The sequence below is a fragment of the Sinohyriopsis cumingii genome, chromosome 1 (genome assembly GCF_028554795.1).
Source record: "Sinohyriopsis cumingii isolate HCF-2022 chromosome 1, ASM2855479v2, whole genome shotgun sequence".
Classification (NCBI taxonomy): domain Eukaryota; kingdom Metazoa; phylum Mollusca; class Bivalvia; order Unionida; family Unionidae; genus Sinohyriopsis; species Sinohyriopsis cumingii.
The window spans coordinates 29286106-29307636 of NC_142961.1; the positions used below are offsets into that span (position 1 = coordinate 29286106).

At 33.8% G+C, this 21531-nt stretch overlaps 1 protein-coding gene across 1 annotated transcript; it reads left to right on the forward strand.

The window, feature by feature from the left end:
- The first annotated feature begins 7131 nt into the window (after positions 1 to 7131).
- Positions 7132 to 21110, forward strand: LOC149806607 (uncharacterized). Its single transcript, XM_089955497.1, has 5 exons — positions 7132 to 7314; positions 12511 to 13079; positions 13843 to 14028; positions 17443 to 17586; positions 19053 to 21110. Exons 2-5 carry the CDS (start codon positions 12515 to 12517, stop codon positions 19595 to 19597), a joined length of 1440 nt encoding a protein of 479 aa, XP_089811623.1. The 5' UTR covers positions 7132 to 7314; positions 12511 to 12514; the 3' UTR covers positions 19598 to 21110.
- The last annotated feature ends 421 nt before the right edge of the window (positions 21111 to 21531 follow it).

Consider the following 21531-nt stretch of genomic DNA (forward strand, 5'->3'; position numbering starts at 1 on the left):
TTGAATCGGGTTGATTTGCTCAGCCTCAAGCAAACTCATATGAAAATAGAACTTGTCGTTCTAGTAATGTGATAGAGCTTAAATTTCATTTTGCACTAGAATGTCTGTTACGTAGAATATATATATATATATATATATATATATATATATATATATATATATATATATATATATATATATATATATATATATATATATATATATATATATAATTTATGACTAAATAGAGATAAACAGTTTTATCAATATTTTTTATTATGTATATTGCACACTTATTAAAGATAAAGAAAAAAATACATATCTTGATATATTCTTGACATGTTTAAATAGTTCATCAGAACTAAAAATAAAAAATTATGGCGTGCATAATGCTTACTATCAAGTATTTTATAAATAATTAATCATATTATATTGAGAATTAATTTAAAAATGCACTTTCATTTTTAAAGAATTAGTAAACTTATTTTTATGATATTAGTTTATAGTATTATCAATCAAGTTATTCTGTTCTGCAAATTAGAATAATATAAAAATATTCTTATCTAATTGTAAACGGGGGATATAATTAATATTTAAAATAATAATAATAAAAAAAATAATTAATCAAGTCGTATAGTGTTTTTGAATTGAGACCGTTTGGATATACCGTATTCAGACGGTGAATCCAATAGGTTTCCTTTAGCAGACGTTCCATCTCAGAATCAGCTTTAACAATAGGTTGGAAGGAGAAATTTTGCAAGGTATGGGAAATTTTTTTAAAATGTGCGGCAACATGAGATGAAAATGATTGATCGATATAATTTTTTATATCTGATCTATGTTGGTTCATACGTTTAGACATTTGTTGACTTGTTTTTGTCCAATATATTGGATGCCACATTTTTGCATGTTATCAAATAAATAACATTTGATGTTGCACAATTAGTATCACAACGCATATTAAAAGTTTATTTCGTATTATTACTATTGAAAGAAGTATTTTCATTAATAAATGAACAGTGTGAACATCTAAGTCTATTACATTTAGTTGATGATCCTATTTTATATGACGCTTTTCTAAGTTTAGAATCAGTTAAGAAATCTTTAAGACTTTTAGTCCTTTTATAAGCAAGTGTGGGTTTGCTTTCGTGTAGCGATTTAACACTTGCTTTACATGATAAAGTTTAATAAATCCCAATATTTTTGATAATCTTACCTATATTAGGCAAACTTGGATTATATTCAATAACAAATGGAAAGATATCTTCATTTCTACTTTTGATTTTACACTATAAAGATTCAAGTTGTGAAAGAGAAGATACTTTTTGGAAAGCAGTGTTAATAATGGCAATAGGGTAATTTCTATTTAAAAAATACTGACCTAACTCTGTCAAAGATAATTTAAAAACAGGTCATCCGAAATAATTCTTCTATATCTTTTTGTTTGACTAAATGGTATCCAATTATTACATGATTTAGGATGGCATGAAGAATATTCAACATATTGATGAATATTCGTGTTTTTAACATGAACCATGGTTGTAATGTCATTATTTTCATTTTTCACGACATCTACGTCCAAAAATGATACTTTAGTTTCAGAAACATTGAATGTAAATTTTATTGTTGGATGTAATTTGTTTAAACTGTCTATAAAATAATAAAGGTCTTCTAATGAATAACTCCAAATCATAAAGATATCGTCTAAAAACCTTAACCATACATATGGTTTTAAGAGGCATTTATTTAGAAAATCATTTTCTAATTTTTCCATAAATAAAGATGCATAAGCAGGTGCCATAGGACTACTTATTGCTGTTCCCATTTTTTTGAGATAGTTTGTATTACCAAATTGAAAAAAAGTTATTTTCGAGCACAAGTTTTATCAAATCACAAACATGTTCTTTTGATAGTTTATATGTATATTCGTTTTCTTCAAGATAATATTTACACGCTTCGATACCATCATTGTGTAGTATATTCGTGTAGAGTGAAACCACATCAAGTGTAACAAGGAATGAATTTTCAGTTAGTTTCAGTAAAGATTTCAATTTGGTAATGAAATCAAAAGTATCTTTAAGATATGAAGGTAGTGATTTCATCAGTGGTTTTAAAATGTGATCATTATATTGCGATATGATATTAGTAATTGAGTTATATGTAGAAATAATGGGTCTACCTGGGTATCCTAAAGGTAGTGACTTATCAACCATTTTATGTATTTTTGGTAAAATATAAAACTGAGGTGTGAGTATTTTATTTGGGAAGATATCTAGTTCATCATATATGGAACAACTGTGTACAGAGATTTGATCAATACATTTGCTTATTTTTTCTTTAATTTCTTCAGAAGAATTACAGGAAAGTTTTGTGTAATAGTCTTCATTTATCTTTCTACTTCTTTAATATAATCCCCCTTATTCATTATTACTATGGTGCTAGACTTATCGGCTTTTTTTTAATAATAATACTTTCGTCTTCTGATAAGATACGTACAGAATTTAGTTCTTCTTTAGATATGTTTGTAAAATGTTTTCTTTTAGGACTGCTATTTAAAATTTCTTGTTTAGTTGTTTCAATATAAAAATCGAGATAAATATCTCGTCCACTAGAAGGTGTAGATGTTGATTATTTTTTATTGTAAAAGGGCTTATTTTGTAGATGAAAACTATTTTCATATTGTGAAGATGTACATGAGACAAATTCTTTTAATTTTAACGATCTTGTGTATTTAAAAAATGCTTTTTCTAAATTAATATTATCATGTACTTTGGTTCTCTGACAATAGTACAATCCCTTACCTAGAAGAATGTAATCACTATTAGTTACAATTCGTCTAGAAAGGTTTACCAGTTTCTTTTCCTCTTTCGATTTCCTTTTTTCTTTTCTTTTGTTTCCTCCATCTGTTCTTGTTTGTTTTCTAATAAATCACCTATTATTTCTTCTGTTTGTGTAGTTTTCAACAGATCCTTGAGGGTTTCCATTAAACTTTGTATTGTTGCTATAACAATACAAACAATCTGTTGGATTATTGTGTAGTTTTCTTCGCCTCATTTTTTACTGCATCTGTCGCCTTTTGTGTTCCTAGGGCTGTTAAGTTTTTTGCTTGATCATTTTTGCAATTGTTTTGAATGGATCTATTATTTTTTTCAGTGTGATTTGGTTGATAGGTAATTCTTGCTGTTGGCGATGCTGGTTCCATTTCCTTTTCATGTCTTGGTTGATGGTTATTCCGTGTGTGATTCTTAGTTACTGCACATTTATATTTTACATTGCTGAAGTTAATTTCCTCTGCTGATTTATTTGGTTGTTGATTATCTCTTTTTGATTTTTTCTCCAGTTATTTTCGATGCTGATGTTTCTCTTTGTCCAGGAAAATTGTTTTTCTCTCTCTGTAAATTCTGTAACTTTTTAAGTTGACTTGATAATAGTTCGTCTTTTTTAGATTCAGTTCTTTTTTTAAAAAAGTTCTTTATGAAAAATGCCAGTATTTCCTTTTATCAAAGTTTTTATTTCATCTCTATGCTCTTCAAGTTCTTTGCCAATCTTGATCACTCTCGTCAGATGTTCTTTTAGTCTATCACATATTTCCAAAGATACCTTTTCCAATAAGGAGTCAATAGATTCTTGAAACTTCTTTGATGCTGTATCATTTCCATTATGAACTTTTAATTTTAAACGCAATTCCTTCAGCACATAATTGTCTTCTAGACAATTTTCAAGAAAGCGTGCGTGTAATCCATTTTTCATGTTTCTCCGCTAATTTTTCCATTGTCGTTTTTAAATAAGTCGTTCTATTGCTAATTCTTGGATCATATGTTGATGCACATATTACACATGCTACGTGTTGGTGTTGTTTATTTTATATATATATATATATATATATATATATATATATATATATATATATATATATATATATATATATATATATTGGATGCATCAAAATTTGTTTATAATCTATTTTTAAATAATATTCCGATGATTATACAAAATTAAGGCAAGTTTATTTTAGTTCTTATAAACCTCACAATGACTTCACGAAGTCTGCATCATGATCTTTTAAGTAATGTATTACACTTTTAATAAAACGACACTGTGTCAAATATTTTCAGGTATCTAGATCATAATGTTGAATGGGATTCTATTTTTCCTTTATTGGTTACTTTGTTCATAAAAAATCTGGGTGCATCGTTTGTTGCTGAACCAGACTGCAAGCTTGCCAAGGTGACAAAAAACCTCACATTTAAAGTTAGATATAAACAAAGGAAAGAACCAAAATACATGCATGTAAACTCACAATCATAGAAAACTTTTGTTTATAGATGTTGCTCATTGTAGTCTGTTGGATATAAGTGTTCTGTGTGTCACGAAATTGTGTAGGAGTTATATCAATATGTATATGTTGTCAAAAATGTACTCGGGTTTCGTTGCCGCGTACAGTGTCTCCCGAGGGTGGTATATTTTTTCGGCTTAGTTATTTCGAAATCGTGAGCGAAACTCAGACCCCTGCACGTGCAAATTGCCTACAGCGGGAAACCTAAGTACCTAGCTGCGCATATCTGTCACAGCTAGTGTACATATAGAGTAAATTCTCTATAACCAAATCACATTACGCCGAGTCTTGTCAGGAAGCTTACCCCTTTACGGAAGCAAATCTCCAGCTGTAGAGCTGCCTAAATGCCATGTCTTGTATATGGTTTGATGTGGAGTCACCAGCTGTAGAGCTGCTTTATACATGCCTGCCATGCCTTGTACATCGTTTGATGTGGAGTCACAGAACTCTGTGGGGTTTCGTGTGACGTATACGCTGTGTTTTGGTGACGTTGGATCGGAAGAGTGGACAGGTTTTCTCGATGCGAGGGACCAGGTCTTCGCGACCATGGGGTCTGTGATGTGAGGGATCCTTCGGCAGACTGATTGGAGCGGACCATGTGTGGGTGCTTCTCTGGCCATTTACTAGAGCGCGTGGATCAGGAGTTAACATCTTGGTCGTCAAATGGGCGCCACGATAGTTATAGTGTTCCATGTTATTTCCACAATTGCATTTCATACATTCATTCATTCCTATTGTTATATCGTTATGTGAACGATCGATAGGTTCATAATTTTATTCATTCCTATTGTTATATGAACGATCGATAGGTTCATAATTTCATTCATTCCTATTGTTATATCGTTATGTGAACGATCGATAGGTTCATAATTTCATTCATTCCTATCGTTATATGAACGATCGATAGGTTCGTAATTTCATTCATTCCTATTGCTGTATCGTTATCTGAACGATCGATAGGTTCATAATTTTATTCATTCCTATTGTTATATGAACGATCGATAGGTTCACAATTTCATTCATTCCTATTATGTGAACGATCGATAGGTTCATAATTTCATTCATTCCTATCGTTACATGAACGATCGATAGGTTCGTAATTTCATTCATTCCTATTGCTGTATCGTTATCTGAACGATCGATAGGTTCATAATTTTATTCATTCCTATTGTTATATGAACGATCGATAGGTTCACAATTTCATTCATTCCTATTATGTGAACGATCGATAGGTTCATAATTTCATTCATTCCTATCGTTATATGAACGATCGATAGGTTCGTAATTTCATTCATTCCTATTGCTGTATCGTTATCTGAACGATCGATAGGTTCATAATTTTATTCATTCCTATTGTTATATGAACGATCGATAGGTTCACAATTTCATTCATTCCTATTATGTGAACGATCGATAGGTTCATAATTTCATTCATTCCTATCGTTATATGAACGATCGATAGGTTCGTAATTTCATTCATTCCTATTGCTGTATCATTATGTGAACGATCGATAGGTTCATAATTTCATTCATTCCTATTGCTATATCGTTATGTGAACGATCGATAGGTTTGTAATTACATTCTTTTCTAAATCGTTATTTGAACGATACATTCATAACTACATTCTTTTCTAAATCGTTATTTGAACGATACATTCATAATTACATTCTTTTCTAAATCGTTATTTGAACGATACATTCATAATTACATTCTTTGCTAAATCTTTATTTGAGCTATACAATCAAGACTCTTTATATTGGGGTGTAGATCACTTTTATTTTGCTGATCGGTGATAGGAATTCACGTTTGTTTTGAAATTCCATTCGTTAAATTAATGTAGTTTTTTTTCTCGGTTGAGTTAATTGTTGTTGATAGTTCCATGTTAGGAACTTTATAATTTTCCTTATCTTTTTGTTTATAATGGTGTCAGATTTGTTAATGTTTAAATTGCGTTTATAAATAAACATCTTGTAAACGCAGTTGCTTTTGGTGTCTTCCCTAATCCTATCCAAACCCGGCTTCATCCTGTGACACTGTGGTTTTCAAGTAGTACCCTCATCCCATGTATCAATCCACGCAAAAATGTGCCGACAAAAAAGAAATCTTTAAATTTGTAAAAGATCGTTGTCCTACAAGTTTGAACTTCTTTTTTCTATTTAGTAATGCAGTCGTTAATTGCATTCGCATAGAATGAGGAAGAAATGAAATTCGATGGATTTTGTCTTTTAAAAAAAATTGTCTGATAAAAACAAAATCTACAATTTTGGAGTAGATATAAGGAATTAGTTTACTCATGAAGTGGAAACATTTTGTATTGTCAGTAATGGCGAGGTCATTTGTGTCAGTACTGCATTTCCACTTCATCCGCAAAATATTTCGTTATAACTACACAATAAACGTACATATCCTCTCTATGTTACGCACTGCTTAATAAGTGCTTTCCATTACTTTACTTTGATATTATTTATTTTGTCTATTTATTGCTTGCGTAAGGCAGACAGGCTAATTTGCAATAACGATTTTGCTTTCTTCTTCACATTGCTGGTTCTCCTGGTAAGATTTGGTAGAACGTAATTAAATTAACATTGATTCGAGAAATATGGCGTGAAGAATCTCTTATGCTTGCAATTAAACACTGTAGCTTCAATAACTGACAGTGTTCCAGATTTGGCCTGTGTATACTATTATACTCGGCTGTGGGAAAATGCCTGCAAAGGTAACAATTCAACACGAAGCCACGATGTGTGACTATCCATATCCGGGATAAAAGTTCTCGGTAGACAAAAGATATATAAACTTAACGCTAGGTCCCCTCCTATTTGCATTGTTGCCTTTGTATATCATAAATACGCCAATCATTGTTGTATGAGTCATCGCCAGCGATTTGCTGTATGCTAGTTATATTTTTCTAACGTATGGCTAAGTGAACTGATGTCATGTTATACGGTTCCTGAATTTGGTGTGGACTTTCCTCTACATATTGGATAAAAACATCCAGGTACAGAAAATACTTTTTTTTCCCCTCTGCAGATCGTTCTCTCTCTCTCTCTCTCTCTCTCTCTCTCTCTCACACACACACACACACACACACTCACACACAGTCTCACGGTGTTTAAAATTTTGTTTCGTCTTAATCACCCGAGTTCCGTCAGAGTGTTTAGTACGTGGTAGTAGTTGTTGTTATTGTTGTTGCTGTTGTTTTGGCAGCAGAAGTACAAGAAATACGATTGTCCTTATTTTGCCACTTCTTTCTTTTTCTCATCACTTTCAAAACACGATCCAAACCAACACCACGTCCTAACCCCTTATCATCCTCAACATCACCAACAACTTCATTGTGCTTATCACTTTCAAAACACGATCCAAACCAACACCACGTCCTAACCCTTTATCATCCTCAATATCACCAACAACTTCATCGTGATCATCATGTTCAAATCACAGTCCAAACCACAACCATTTCCAATACCCTGGGTCGGCCCGGCCATATAGGACAACTGGGTGGTTTCCTAGTGCGTCCTGCTTTAATTGGTGTAAACATTTTTATGGGGTGGGGTGGGGAAAGCTCCAAAGTCATAGGGCGCCAAAAACACTTTGGCTGTTCCTGCCACTTCCATTCATCATCCTGAACATCACCATCAACATTATTATCGTTCCACCTCTTCTCCTTTATGACAATCGTTTCTAATAATAATAATAATAATAATAATAACGTACATCATTTTTAAAAAAATGTATTCTTGAGCCGAATGCCGAATACTCATCTCTAACGGGGTCAAGATATAGTAGAACGTACAGTATTTACTTTATGTACAATACCTTACATGAACAATACAAGTGTCATCACGGACAACGAGTTGAAATAATATTTTAAGGAAAAAGAACAATTTTTTACTATTGTGTTTAAAGGCAGTAATGGTTCGTTAGAATTTTTAGGTAACATATTTCATATTAAGATATCACTACATGTAATACCCCTTTTAAAAATTTAGATCTTGTATTTTCAAATACTTAATAAAGTTTTAGTAGAAAGATTCGTGGTTTTACTCGGGTTGTTTTGAACTTTGTACATGAGGACTGTTTCCTCGTAATTTACTTTATCTTGAAATGGTCGCCATTTAATTTTTCAAATAAAGATGCACTAAATGTTGATCATTGTTCATGCAAAAGAGTTCTAATCATATTTTGGGCATGCGTTAGACATGCGTTGGGCATGCGTTCAGTGCTTTTTGGCATGCGTTCAGTGCGTTTTGGGCATGCGTTCTGTGCCTTTTTTAAAAAAAAACATTTGATGAAGAATGGTGACTCCATATATTGGAGCAATAATCAAAATGACGTAACAAGAAATAATTGTAAATGGAAATTCTGGATTTTTGCATTACAATGCTTAATTATTTTAAGACGAAACAACGCGATGAAAATCTTGCTACATAAAGAGTAGATTTATTTATTTGATGACAAGAGTGTTGGCAACTTTTATTCCTAGAAGTGTTTATGAGTGACATATTTAACCTTGTCATCTATGCAGAATAAAGAAAGATCTTTTTGTATTTTCATTTCCTTCAGAGTAGCGCCAGTAGCACCTTGGTTTGATGCGAATGTATACACATAGATTTGTTGGTACTCCTGCTACCATCGTCGTCATCATCTAATAACACGACATCTGTTAGCAGAATAAAAACGAAAGAGAGCACAAGTGTGTGATTTGGCATCAAATTGCACTCCACAATTTAAATTGTTGCATGCGTGACTCAGTAGTAATAACTTTAAATGGGACGAAATCATGATAATTATAAATCGGCCATTCTTCAGAAATCTCTAAGATAACTCTTCATGTAACCTTTTTGTATTTGGATAAGAAATTAATTATTTTTGGACTAAGATTGCAAAATGTTTAACGATTCGTTTTAGAAATAATCATAATTAAAATTTACCTATATACCTATCGATAATATTTCATTCTTAAATCCCATTTAAATAGGGATGAAAATAAAAACGGACAGCCTTTTCCAGAGATCGTATTACACGTCAGATGTCCTTTTATCTGTACAGAGCTGTTGAATTAATAGGGTGTTTACAAGATTGACGTCAATGCATGCCCCTGAAAGCAGAAAAGGGCAGTCAGCCATAAATGTATTAATCTCGTGTCTCACCGCTGATCATTATCGGAATGCGGTATATTCGCTTAAAACATAGGGTTCAAATGGTATAGTTTAGGTGGGGCGTGTATCAATTACACCACTGTGTCGACTGTGTTTATTTCTACGTGCACCATAGCGTTTAACTTAACATAGGTAAATATGAAGAAAAAAAAACCTAAACTACATCACCGAAGCAGGTACGCTTATTGCAAAGTATTTAAATTCCCTTATGTATTCTGTATGAAGGTTTTATATAGCCTGACTCTCAGTAACTTAGCAAATATTACCATAACTGACATCCAAGTCAGAAATACATTTACGTAAAAGATTCAAATATTTTGTACCGTATCCTGTATACTTTACCATATTCTAAACTTAGTACCGTATCCTGTATATATTACAATGTTCTAAATTTAGTACTGTATCATGTGGCTAGAGCCATATTCTAAATTTAGTACCGTATCATGTGGCTTATACCATATTCTAAATTTAGTACCGTATTCTGTGGCTAGTACCATATTATAAATTTAGTACGGTATCCTGTGGCTAGTACCATATTCTAAATTTAGTACCGTATCCTGTTGCTAATACTATATTCTAAATTTAGTACCGTATCATGTGGCTAGTACCATATTCTGAATCTTGTACCATATAATATATCCAGGCCATATTTTGATAAAGCACAGTGGCTATAAATAAGTTAATAATGTTCTAAAACTAGGAAATAACATCCACCCCCACCCCCAAAGCGAGAGGGTTACACATTCAATAAATCCCAAACAAGAATACTAATCGCAAATAGACCAACATGAATTTACTAGGTATATACAAAGGAAAGAACAAAATTTGATACTCACACCCACACTTGTCATTATACTGATGTAATAAGAGCGATGTTTGTTCTATGAATACACAGGACGATATAGAGTGTAATACAAATATGGACACACTTTGCGCCCAAGATGTGACTCTATTACTAGTTCAATGATACGAGCATGATCACTTCCATGCCCAAGATGTGGCACTAGTTCGGTGATAAGAGCATGATCACTTCCCATCTCAAGATGTGGCTCTATTATTAGTTCGTTGTTACATACATGATCACTTCCCTGCCCTAGATGTGGCTCTATTACTAGGTCGGTGATACAAGCACGATTATTTCCCTGCCCAAAATGTGGCTCTATTATTAGTTCGGTGATACAAGCATGATCACTTACATGCCCAAGATGTGGCTCTATTACCAGTTCGGTGCTACAAGCATGGTTACTTCCATGCCCAATATGTGACTCTATTCCTAGGTCAGTAATAGAAGCATGATTATTTCCCTACCCAAGATGTGGCTCTATTACTACTTCAATGATACGAGCATGATCACTTCCATGCCCAAGATGTGGTTCTGTTACTAGTTCGGTGATAAGAGCATGATCACTTCCCATCTCAAGATGTGGCTCTATTATTAGTTCGTTGTTACATACATGATCACTTTCCTGCCCAAGATGTGGCTCTATTACTAGGTTGGTGATACAAGCATGATTATTTCCCTGCCCAAGATGTGGCTTTATTATTAGTTCGGTGATACAAGCATGATCACTTCCATGCCCAAGATGTGGTTCTGTTAGTGTTCGGTGATAACAGCATGATCACTTCCCAACCCAAGATTTGGCTCTATTATTAGTTCAATGATACGAACATGATCACTTCCATGCCCAAGATGTGGCTCTGTTACTAGTTCAATGATACGAGCATGATCACTTCCATGCCCAAGATGTGGCTCTATTACTACTTCAATGATACGAGCATGATCACTTCCATGCCCAAGATGTGGTTCTGTTACTAGTTCGGTGATAAGAGCATGATCACTTCCCATCTCAAGATGTGGCTCTATTATTAGTTCGTTATTACATACATGATCACTTTCCTGCCCAAGATGTGGCTCTATTACTAGGTTGGTGATACAAGCATGATTATTTCCCTGCCCAAGATGTGGCTTTATTATTAGTTCGGTGATACAAGCATGATCACTTCCATGCCCAAGATGTGGTTCTGTTAGTGTTCGGTGATAACAGCATGATCACTTCCCAACCCAAGATTTGGCTCTATTATTAGTTCAATGATACGAACATGATCACTTCCATGCCCAAGATGTGGCTCTGTTACTAGTTCAATGATACGAGCATGATCACTTCCATGCCCAAGATGTGGCTCTATTACTACTTCAATGATACGAGCATGATCACTTCCATGCCCAAGATGTGGCTCTATTACTAGTTCGGTGATAAGAGCATGATCACTTCCCATCTCAAGATGTGGCTCTATTATTAGTTCGTTATTACATACATGATCACATTCCTGCCCAAGATGTGGCTCTATTACTAGGTTGGTGATACAAGCATGATTATTTCCCTGCCCAAGATGTGGCTTTATTATTAGTTCGGTGATACAAGCATGATCACTTCCATGCCCAAGATGTGGTTCTGTTACTAGTTCGGTGATAACAGCATGATCACTTCCCAACCCAAGATTTGGCTCTATTATTAGTTCAATGATACGAACATGATCACTTCCATGCCCAAGATGTGGCTCTGTTACTAGTTCAATGATACGAGCACGATCACTTCCATGCCCAAGATGTGGCTCTATTACTAGGTCGGTGATACAAGCATGATCAGTTTATTGACATAATAGGATATGAAAATCCCGCCTCTGTCACCCAGGTTCTATCAGTATCGAGCTGTGCAAACAACCATTATCAGAGCAGACTTAAACAACGCTGTAGATATAACGTATAATGGCTATCCCGACTATGTTTAATGTCCTTCTCATAGTAAGCATATCTTATTTTAATTAAGGTTTGTGTGCCATTATACTAAAAAATGAACACATTTGGGCTTCTGGAATTAAATATACAATTTACACCAAAATTAGTTTCATGCAATAGCGTTGCAGACACTGCACTTCTTGTTGAACTTTTCTCCATCATCGCTTTATGATTTCATAAAATGTCTACAAACTTTTATTGAAAGTTTTACTTAGCCCTATTCTGGCTTCTGCAGGAAGATGAACACGTTGCTATGGATACCATGTGCCACCGTAATCCTGACGTTATGCATTGTACACGTCAGGCCATTCAATTGCAGCATCACTCTCTGCTCTATACCAAATGTCTGCGGGAGCGGCCGGGAATGTCACACCAATCCAGACACGTGCCAATCGGAATGTGTATGCACTGACAACATCACTCACGAGCTATGCAGGGCAGCTGAAGTAAAACTTTCAACAAATTCGCCAGTGAAATCATCAACGAATGGTACCACATTTCGTCGTGGCGACACTACAGCACCGCTCACGCAAAACACTGACTGCTTGAGTAACTTAAACCAGAGTAACACTGTGTGTCCAGGAGGGATACCCTGTTTTTATGGTAATTGTGTCACTGACAATGTGACCTCGATCACGAGATGTGAGTGCTATCCGGGAGCTGTCGGTGACCTTTGTCAGGACCCGTGTTGCCTTGATTGCGGGCCCCATGGGGAGTGTAGAGTTAACATAGCAAACAGTTCCCAGTACTGTAACTGTCACACCAACTACACCGGCGAACGTTGTGCGACACGGATACTAACGCGTGAGTGATTTGCATATTTAGTACTTAAGTTATTTATTTAAAGGTTAATTATATACAATACACTTTGTGTCAAATCTTGTTTTAAATACTCACAATTTAACCATTTCAAAGATTCCAGTAGACATTACATTCTTTGTTAAAATCCTATTTAAATTATTCTTCATTGACTTGGAAAGAAATAGCACAGACCTTCCTAACGGGATTACTCTTATTGTATCGCCTGCTACGTAAACGTAAAGAGTTAATACAGTGTTTTGATTTACCTGAATTAGATGCATATGGGTACCTAAAGACAGAAATTCGGCATCGTTTAAAAATTATTCATTAATTTTACAAGCTTAAGAAATATAAGATTTTTGGGGGTTTTGGTTTTAGAGAAACCATCCATACGCAAGATCTTCATTTTAGGCAAGGAGTGGTGAATGATAAAATGTCGTCTTCTTCAGAGACCCTAGTGGCACTTTGAGTGGGTTATTAAGCTAATATGTAACTGTTGAAAGATATAATTTTTACATTTCATTCAAAATTCATGTCAGACAGAATTATATCATCGTGTACACCTCGTTTCTAAAATCACATTAGAAGGTGTTTTGTATATATCAAGGATCTAAACACTTGCATATTTCATATTAAAGAAATCAACCTACTACGAGAATACTTAAATTTAATATTATTTTGATCCATTGATAATTGCTGATAATTTGCTCATTCTGAGATTTCAAGCTGCAAGCGCATTTACGTAAACTTTCTTCTATCCATGTAGAGAACACAGCTAACCAAGGGGTGCAAGTGGAAAAGGAGACATGGTACCTATGGTTAATCGGAGTCTGCGCACTGGTGCTTTTCTTGTTGCTGCTGATGATGATTGTTTTGCCTTACCTCATGTGGAAACACCGCATTATCCTAATCATGAAGATTGTACACTACTTTCAGCCCTACGAGGACCAAGGTAGGCTGATTTTTGTTAACTGCGTGTGTGAGTTTAGTTTCTTTTTATAGCATTCTTGAATATTCGCTACTGTAATGCATACAACGTAAAACTCCCTCAGTGTTGCCTACAAAACCTGACGCTAATGAAACATATTTCCAAACATGTAACGTGCGTTGATAATATCAATGTACAAGCGACACATATAAATATCGCCTCTGCTTGGTCTCGCCATTTTGGGTATTACTGTCAAATGATTGGCATGGCTTTCGCTTTGAGTTACGAACTTAATTTCCCAATATCGGTGTAATAGACCTGATCCAACTCCACCCCACCGCAAAAAATAAAATAAACACGGTTCAGTGATATTAGAACTAAAAAAACAGTCACAGCAACTTAACGTAATAAATATAGTAATATTTATCCAACAATGTCTAACCTGCTTTGTCCTGCTATTAACTGTCTTGTTTACCAATTTGGGGTGTGTGTCGCCAATCATGTCACTCTACGATACGTATCATGATACGCAGATTCTGATACGAGATGTATTCCGATACACGCTCTGGGTTTATGTCCTTTAAAACAACATATATTTTCTTTGTCATCGCGATTCAATACCAAGTTAATATATTGTCTCAACATCTGAATCAAGGGTCCTATGACAAAGGTAATTCAGTCATCTCAAACAGTACACGCTGCTTAAGATTTTGTTATCATCACCTTGTCAAATAGATTACACAGTTCCGCTTTCCTAAACTAATTTTTGTCTATCTTTGTTGCAACCAAATACTTCCAGACGTATGTGCTTGATAATAATTTTCAGATATTCAAGAAGTAGGGGGATTTATGATGAAGATCGCATTTTCGTTCCCGTAATAATCATGACAAAATTTATTAGCAATGTTGAGCCGATTTGACCGCCTAATAAGCCCAAGTCTAGAGAGAAATGTAGAAAAATTGCTAATTATTTCGTGTTCATCGAAATATCTAGAACATTAATAGATTTATGAAAATATAAACGTTGAGGGCGGTATAACAACAGAGAGACGATTTCATGTTCTCATTTCATAGAACACTTTGAGATATTAACAATACTAAGGCCGCATCATTTGCAAACATTTTTAAATATGGACACTAAATAAACAACGATACCATTTAATCGAACCGATGCGAAATTCAATCGTACTCCTTCGATATGCACGTTTAATCCTACAGATAACAACTTTTTATATGGAAACCATTGACTGATCTCTGTCACTTTAAAATAAGTATCTACCCAGCTTTCACTTTCCCAGTTAACTCAGCATTCACATTTAATTGTGAGTGAACATGGAGCATAAATGAATATGCAAATTGGACCAGAGAACAGATGCATAAACCAGGTTAACGAAAATATTAATATATTATTTGTTCATGCTTTTTTGATAGATATAAGTTGTAACTTTGCGTGAAACGAGACGAGACATGTTGATAATTCAGTTACAAAATGTTGGCAAGATATATGCATTATATTAGCATATTTTCCTTCAAAGATATTCCTTGATTTTCTGTTCCGACTTTCAAGAAGACCTTGGTTTATTGAGAAACGTATTTATCTTTGCATGTAAACTCTCGCGAGAGGTCTCAGAAAAAGATCAATCACCATATCCATATATATATCCTTGACAAAATAATTACCTTTCGGCTTATCTTATCAAGGGAAGAATTTGGTTGCATTGATAATTTGCACACGTGCAATGGACTGCAGTACCAATGCGAACTATTTGACAGAACGAGAGTACACACAGAATCAGAACAAAGGAGTCTCTCGATTTAGATTATTTTGTTTATAATTCATAATTTAAAAAAACTACGCCGATCTCTCAGGATTAATGTTATATACTTAAACTAATAAATTATGCAGCTTTACAGCATTGACAAGAATTAACTGAATATGGCTTGTTCTACTATTAGCAAATTTCGTGTAACTATCATTAATTAGGCATGGAGTATATATCTATTTTAAACAATTACTGACTTTGTGAACATTTACAGGTAGCAAATTGACCTGAGCCATGTGTACGTGTATGCGTTACAGCCTTACAAAATACAGCTGTTTAATCAGAAAGCATAACTCATTTCTGATTTCGCCAATATATATAAAGTTGCAAACTTTCAGAGAAAAATCATTTTTAAATTTAACAATTTTAACTATTCAGTTTAATAATATCAAAATAGAATGCAATGTGTATGTCGTTATCAACACTTTCCTCAATATGACCAAATTTAAAAGAAACTTTGAATAATTTTCAAACGTCAGTGAATTACTAAATGATATAATTATCTTAAGTTATAATGGGGCAGTACAGTGGTACGGTATATTGCATGAAAAAACATATCCCCAATATATTTCACTGTCACATTAAAAAGTCCTAGTACCGATTTCACATTTCGCTCCATTGTACCATGGAGATTTTACAACTTTGTTCTCTTGTAATTTGTATCAGTATGTATCCTTTCAATTTTTCACCAGCCTCAAATTCCTGAAATCATCATTACTTCCTTCTCTCGCACGGGGGTGTAGTTTTGATGTGTCAAGAATTCGTTATCTAAGCTCTAAGAGAAAGGAAGTGGAATGAACAATTTAAGTAAACTTCAACAAACAATTTTTTTCTAAGTTACAAAATAAAAATTTATGAGGAACTTACAGCATTATGAAGTAAATCCCAAAAATAACCATAAAAGTCCCATCTTGAGTCCAGAATTATTGAATGTTCCAAATGAATTCCAATAGTCATACATGTCCTGGTATATCACAAAGATATCATCCAGAGTGTCTTTGAATGAGTACTCAATAATCCCAAAGTAAAGTTTTAGTCCATAAACTCAATGTTCATTAAGTACTTTGTAATTCCAATTAATAAAAATTATACTTCTAGAAAATTATATTTGAACATAATTGTAAACTCTGATCATAGATTCCCAAAGACTGAAATGAAACAGGAATGAATGAATTTGTTTACAAAGCTTCTATTGTGTGCATTATTCACTTGACTAAGACGCAATACAGTGTTCATCCCCATTTAGATATACTCACACACCCCTTTTGAGCTACCCCCATTCCCGGATAAGACATCGTTTCTAGAATATTCAAGACTCACAAAAGTATGAAAACATCTTATTTACAACGTACAGTCATGGACAAAAGTTAGCTATGTAATCATGGTGCTTACAAATGACAATTATCTTCAAGTACAATATACAGTCATGGACAAAAGTTAAGCACAATATATATATATATATATATATATATATATATATATATATATATATATATATATATATATATATATATATATATATATATATATATATATATATAACTCGCTGAACGCTCTTGTTTATTTAGCTGATGCGCTTTACCATAATGTACCTTTGTTTCTTTTCGCTTTGCAGATGATCGGATCTGGGACGCGTTTGTATCGTACCGCTCTGACCCCGTCGACGAGGAGTTCGTGCTGAAGAAGCTCTTTCCCACGTTGGAGAAGGAGATGGACTTTAAACTAAACATACACTTCAAGGACTTCGCTGTCGGAGAAAGTAAGTATGTGAGTTTTGTAACCATTCTTTTCCGACGGTATGCACTATTTTCAACGAATATGACATTGAATAGAAAGGAGAATTCGTCCAATGGTAATTTATCAATACATAGTTTTCAATACAGACTATGCTATTTGTAAACCCTGCCATCAGGAAGTGGTATCATACTAGACTCATATTTATCGTATTTGATTGACTAGGCGAGAAGAGAGAGAGAGAGAGAGAGACAGACAGACAGACAGACAGACAGACAGACAGACAGAGAGAATTAATTACATCATCATCCAACGGGCTGGTGACGTCAAGGAATTACATCTTCAAACGGGCTGGTGACGTCAAGGAATTCACCCAGTCTTCAATTCGACGAAGTGTTCTAGTCGATGAAATATCTTAACACCTCTGATTTCTTATTAGCCATTTCCACCCACCTCTTCTAGACGAGACTTTATGTTAAATGGTACCGTTATTTCTGCTACTGGAAAATTTTCTCACAAACCCAAAATGGTTAAGCCCGAGACTCGAACCCATGCGGACTGAGATTCGATCGTAGTGATCGACAAAAGCCAAAGATATAGACATCTCGGACACCTGAGCAAGCAAAGTTTCTTGTTTTATTCCCAAACGTGTTGCCTAGCAATATCAATAAGAAATGGAAACATACGATTTATTAATGTGTCCAGCTCAATAATGTAAGCGGTTTACCGTTTATGTTCGGATATGTTTTGTTTATATACTCATAGAAAGTATTAGTAGCAAACATAATTCTCTTAAAACAGCTGGTCAACAAAATTGAATAAAAAGTATATGCACATTGTCTGATTTTAACTTTGTCTACATTCGAGGCGGCCAAACTTACCTCTAGACTGCGTAAGCGTCTAAAACAGCTCAGATTTCATGGCTATAGTGTTATCGACGCGTCAGTGAAAAAATACATCTTCTATTTCACTCCTGTGAATTATCAAAATTATTTCTCTAGTAAACATTCACGGCTTAGCATATAAAGTGAAATTAATTCTGGCTTCAGTTGCTAAACACTTATGGATGAGAACATCCATATGTATCATTAAATTTTGTATTTTACGAAACCCACGTGTGCTATCATGAAGTTCACTGAATAAATATTAGTGTGAGGACTGTACAAGCTGTTGGACAAATTGGTGGTTTTGACAACTATCCTGTAAACACATTTACTCCATATCTCAACGCATAATCATTTAAATTTATTGAATCTATAAACGCAGAGGTAAATACAAACATCACATAATATCGGTTTGTTACAATTATCCTTTAATATGGAATAACTTTTATATACCCTAATTTTGATCATTGAAACCTTACATCATTTAGTAACTTTGCCACATGAATGTATTGCTTATTGATCCGTCTTTTTCCATCGAAATATAGTGTCGTAGGGGAGAAAGGATTTAAAAGAAAATCCAACTCATCCATATTCTTTCAAATTTCAGCAATCGCAAACAACATTATTCAAGCAGTTCAGAACAGCAGGAGAACCATTCTGGTGATGTCCAAGAATTACGTGAAGAGCGAGTTTACAAGGTTCGAATATCAGTGCGCACAACAAGAGATGTTACAGAAGAAGCATCGCATTATTCCCATTCTTTTAGAGGACATCACCGAAATCAAGGACACGATTGATCCCACTCTCAAGGTCATCCTTAACTCTGTGACCTACATCATGTGGCCAGGTGAGCACAATCCGAAAGAGTTACAGAAATTTTGGAAACGTCTGGAATTGTCCATGCCTAAGATGCGAAAGGTCAAGGACGAAGGGACAAAAGTGAAAGAGGATGTGACTGTGTGGCCGGAAAGTATTGCAATCCATACAATTAATGATAACAAACATAACAATGTGTTCAGCAGTGCAGAAAATAAATCAACTGATGAAAGACAAGATCACAAAGTAACAACAACAAAGGCTGACACTGGTCATTTGGGTACAAATGGTTTGAACAAAAGATTATCAGTGCTTTTATCCAAGTTTAAATTGTGAATTCTTTTATACTGTTGAATTTACATTTTATTCGGCTCGTTTTCGTTTTCTTAATCAATTTTTGTTGTCGTGTTATCTACCTTTTGTATTGTTGTTCCTTTAAATTTACATACTCATTTTGTCGCAGGTTTCGTACTCATTTTGTCCTGTTTTAATTTTGTTTAGTTTTATTTTAATTTTAGAAATCTACGAATACCATTTTCAAACGAGGATGCAGTTTTATCCTAAGTATTATGTCTTAGACTTTAATAATAAATTTTTCAAGATTTGAAAGAAATTCTGTTTTAATTTGATGGACCTGCCTGTAACAATTACCAAGTGTTACCTTGTATATTATTACAAGTATTTTTACTGTAATTAGGACCCATGTGGTATGTGTATGTACATAATAATAATTTAATTTGTTTGCGACACGTGCATGAATTGTGGGGATTGGATAAGAGAGAAAAAAGAAATACTTCATTGATATTTTGTTTGTAAATATATGCATACTAGAAAGTATTATGGGATGTCCATCGCTACTGTTTGCGGCATCAACGCCTGTGACAAAAATTGTGTTTGTGGTGGCACAGAAAAGTTAAAGTGAACAAATAGCATAACATCTATAATGTTATGTAATGGTGTACTGTTGATGATAGAGAACATTAAGGTCATTGCAGTTTTCTCTTTTCAAAGTAATTTATAACGAGTACGTTTTATAGTCATAGCTGTTAACTTGTGCAATATCGTTGTATTCGTTATGCCGCCCAATGATTCACAACATTGCATCTATCAATAATTTGATCATCGACGCCAGCCATCGAATTAAAGTCCACATTACCTCATTTGAAGATGTGGTTGACTCGGTATTTATCCTTTTGACCACTTTACTTTAAATGATGAGTATCATCTTGAGAAACTGCTCTGGTTTATAGTTCTGGAGAAATTCTGACCATGAATACAGTGTGAAAGATTGAATGAATTTGTAATATATGATTCAATGGCGTGTTAGTTTTATTTACAGTCTTTAATTAATCTTATTTTGTATTAATATCTTTCCACATTTATTGTCAGAAGGTTGTATCATACCTTGCAAAAAAAGGGTCTAGTTTGTGGCGTTGAAAACTATAGAGTAATTTCTTTACTTTGCATCATAGGAAAGCGTTTTACCCGTGTTTTGAATAATATATTAAACGCGTGGACAGAATAATACGCTCTTGTTACAACTATAAGGTCATATATTAAAAAAAAGAAGGAAAACCAACAAGTTTTAAAAAAACAACTTAACAAATGATTTTATTATGAAAGTTATAAATGAAAATGCGAGAGAAACTTACAGTATTATGAAATAAATCTAAAATAATCCTGAAAAAGTTCCATGAAAGTCAAAAAGAATTAAATTTTCAATTTGTATTATGCTGTGACCAAATTGGGCTGAATTTTATGTTTTTCAAGTTACGGAATTCAAGTGATTATTTTTTTCTGGAAATACAAAAGTGCTGATAAAATTCTTGAATAAAGATATTCACTGTAATTTATAGTGAATTCAAACCTGGAATTAAATTACTGTGATTCAACATGAGACTGTTGACACACCAGCAGTTCAATTGCTACGAAAGCTTGTTGTCGTTCACTCATTTCTGTTACTTTTTTTTTAAGAGCATAGACTCGTAGCAACGGACTAATTGCACCTCTAATTAATTAGGTAAAATGATATTCAGTACATATCGTCTTTTCCTTTTTTAATGAGTTCGCTTGAATGATTAATGATGGAAATAAACAATAAATACATCTAAGGGTATGATCATGATTAAAATTTTTATTTGTAACGTTTTTTAATAATAGAGAAAAATATTATTTAGAATGGTAGTGACGATATTGAGATTTCAATGATAAGGTTGTTCTAAATATTGTATGATGACGATGTTGAGATTTGTATGATACGGTTTTTCTAA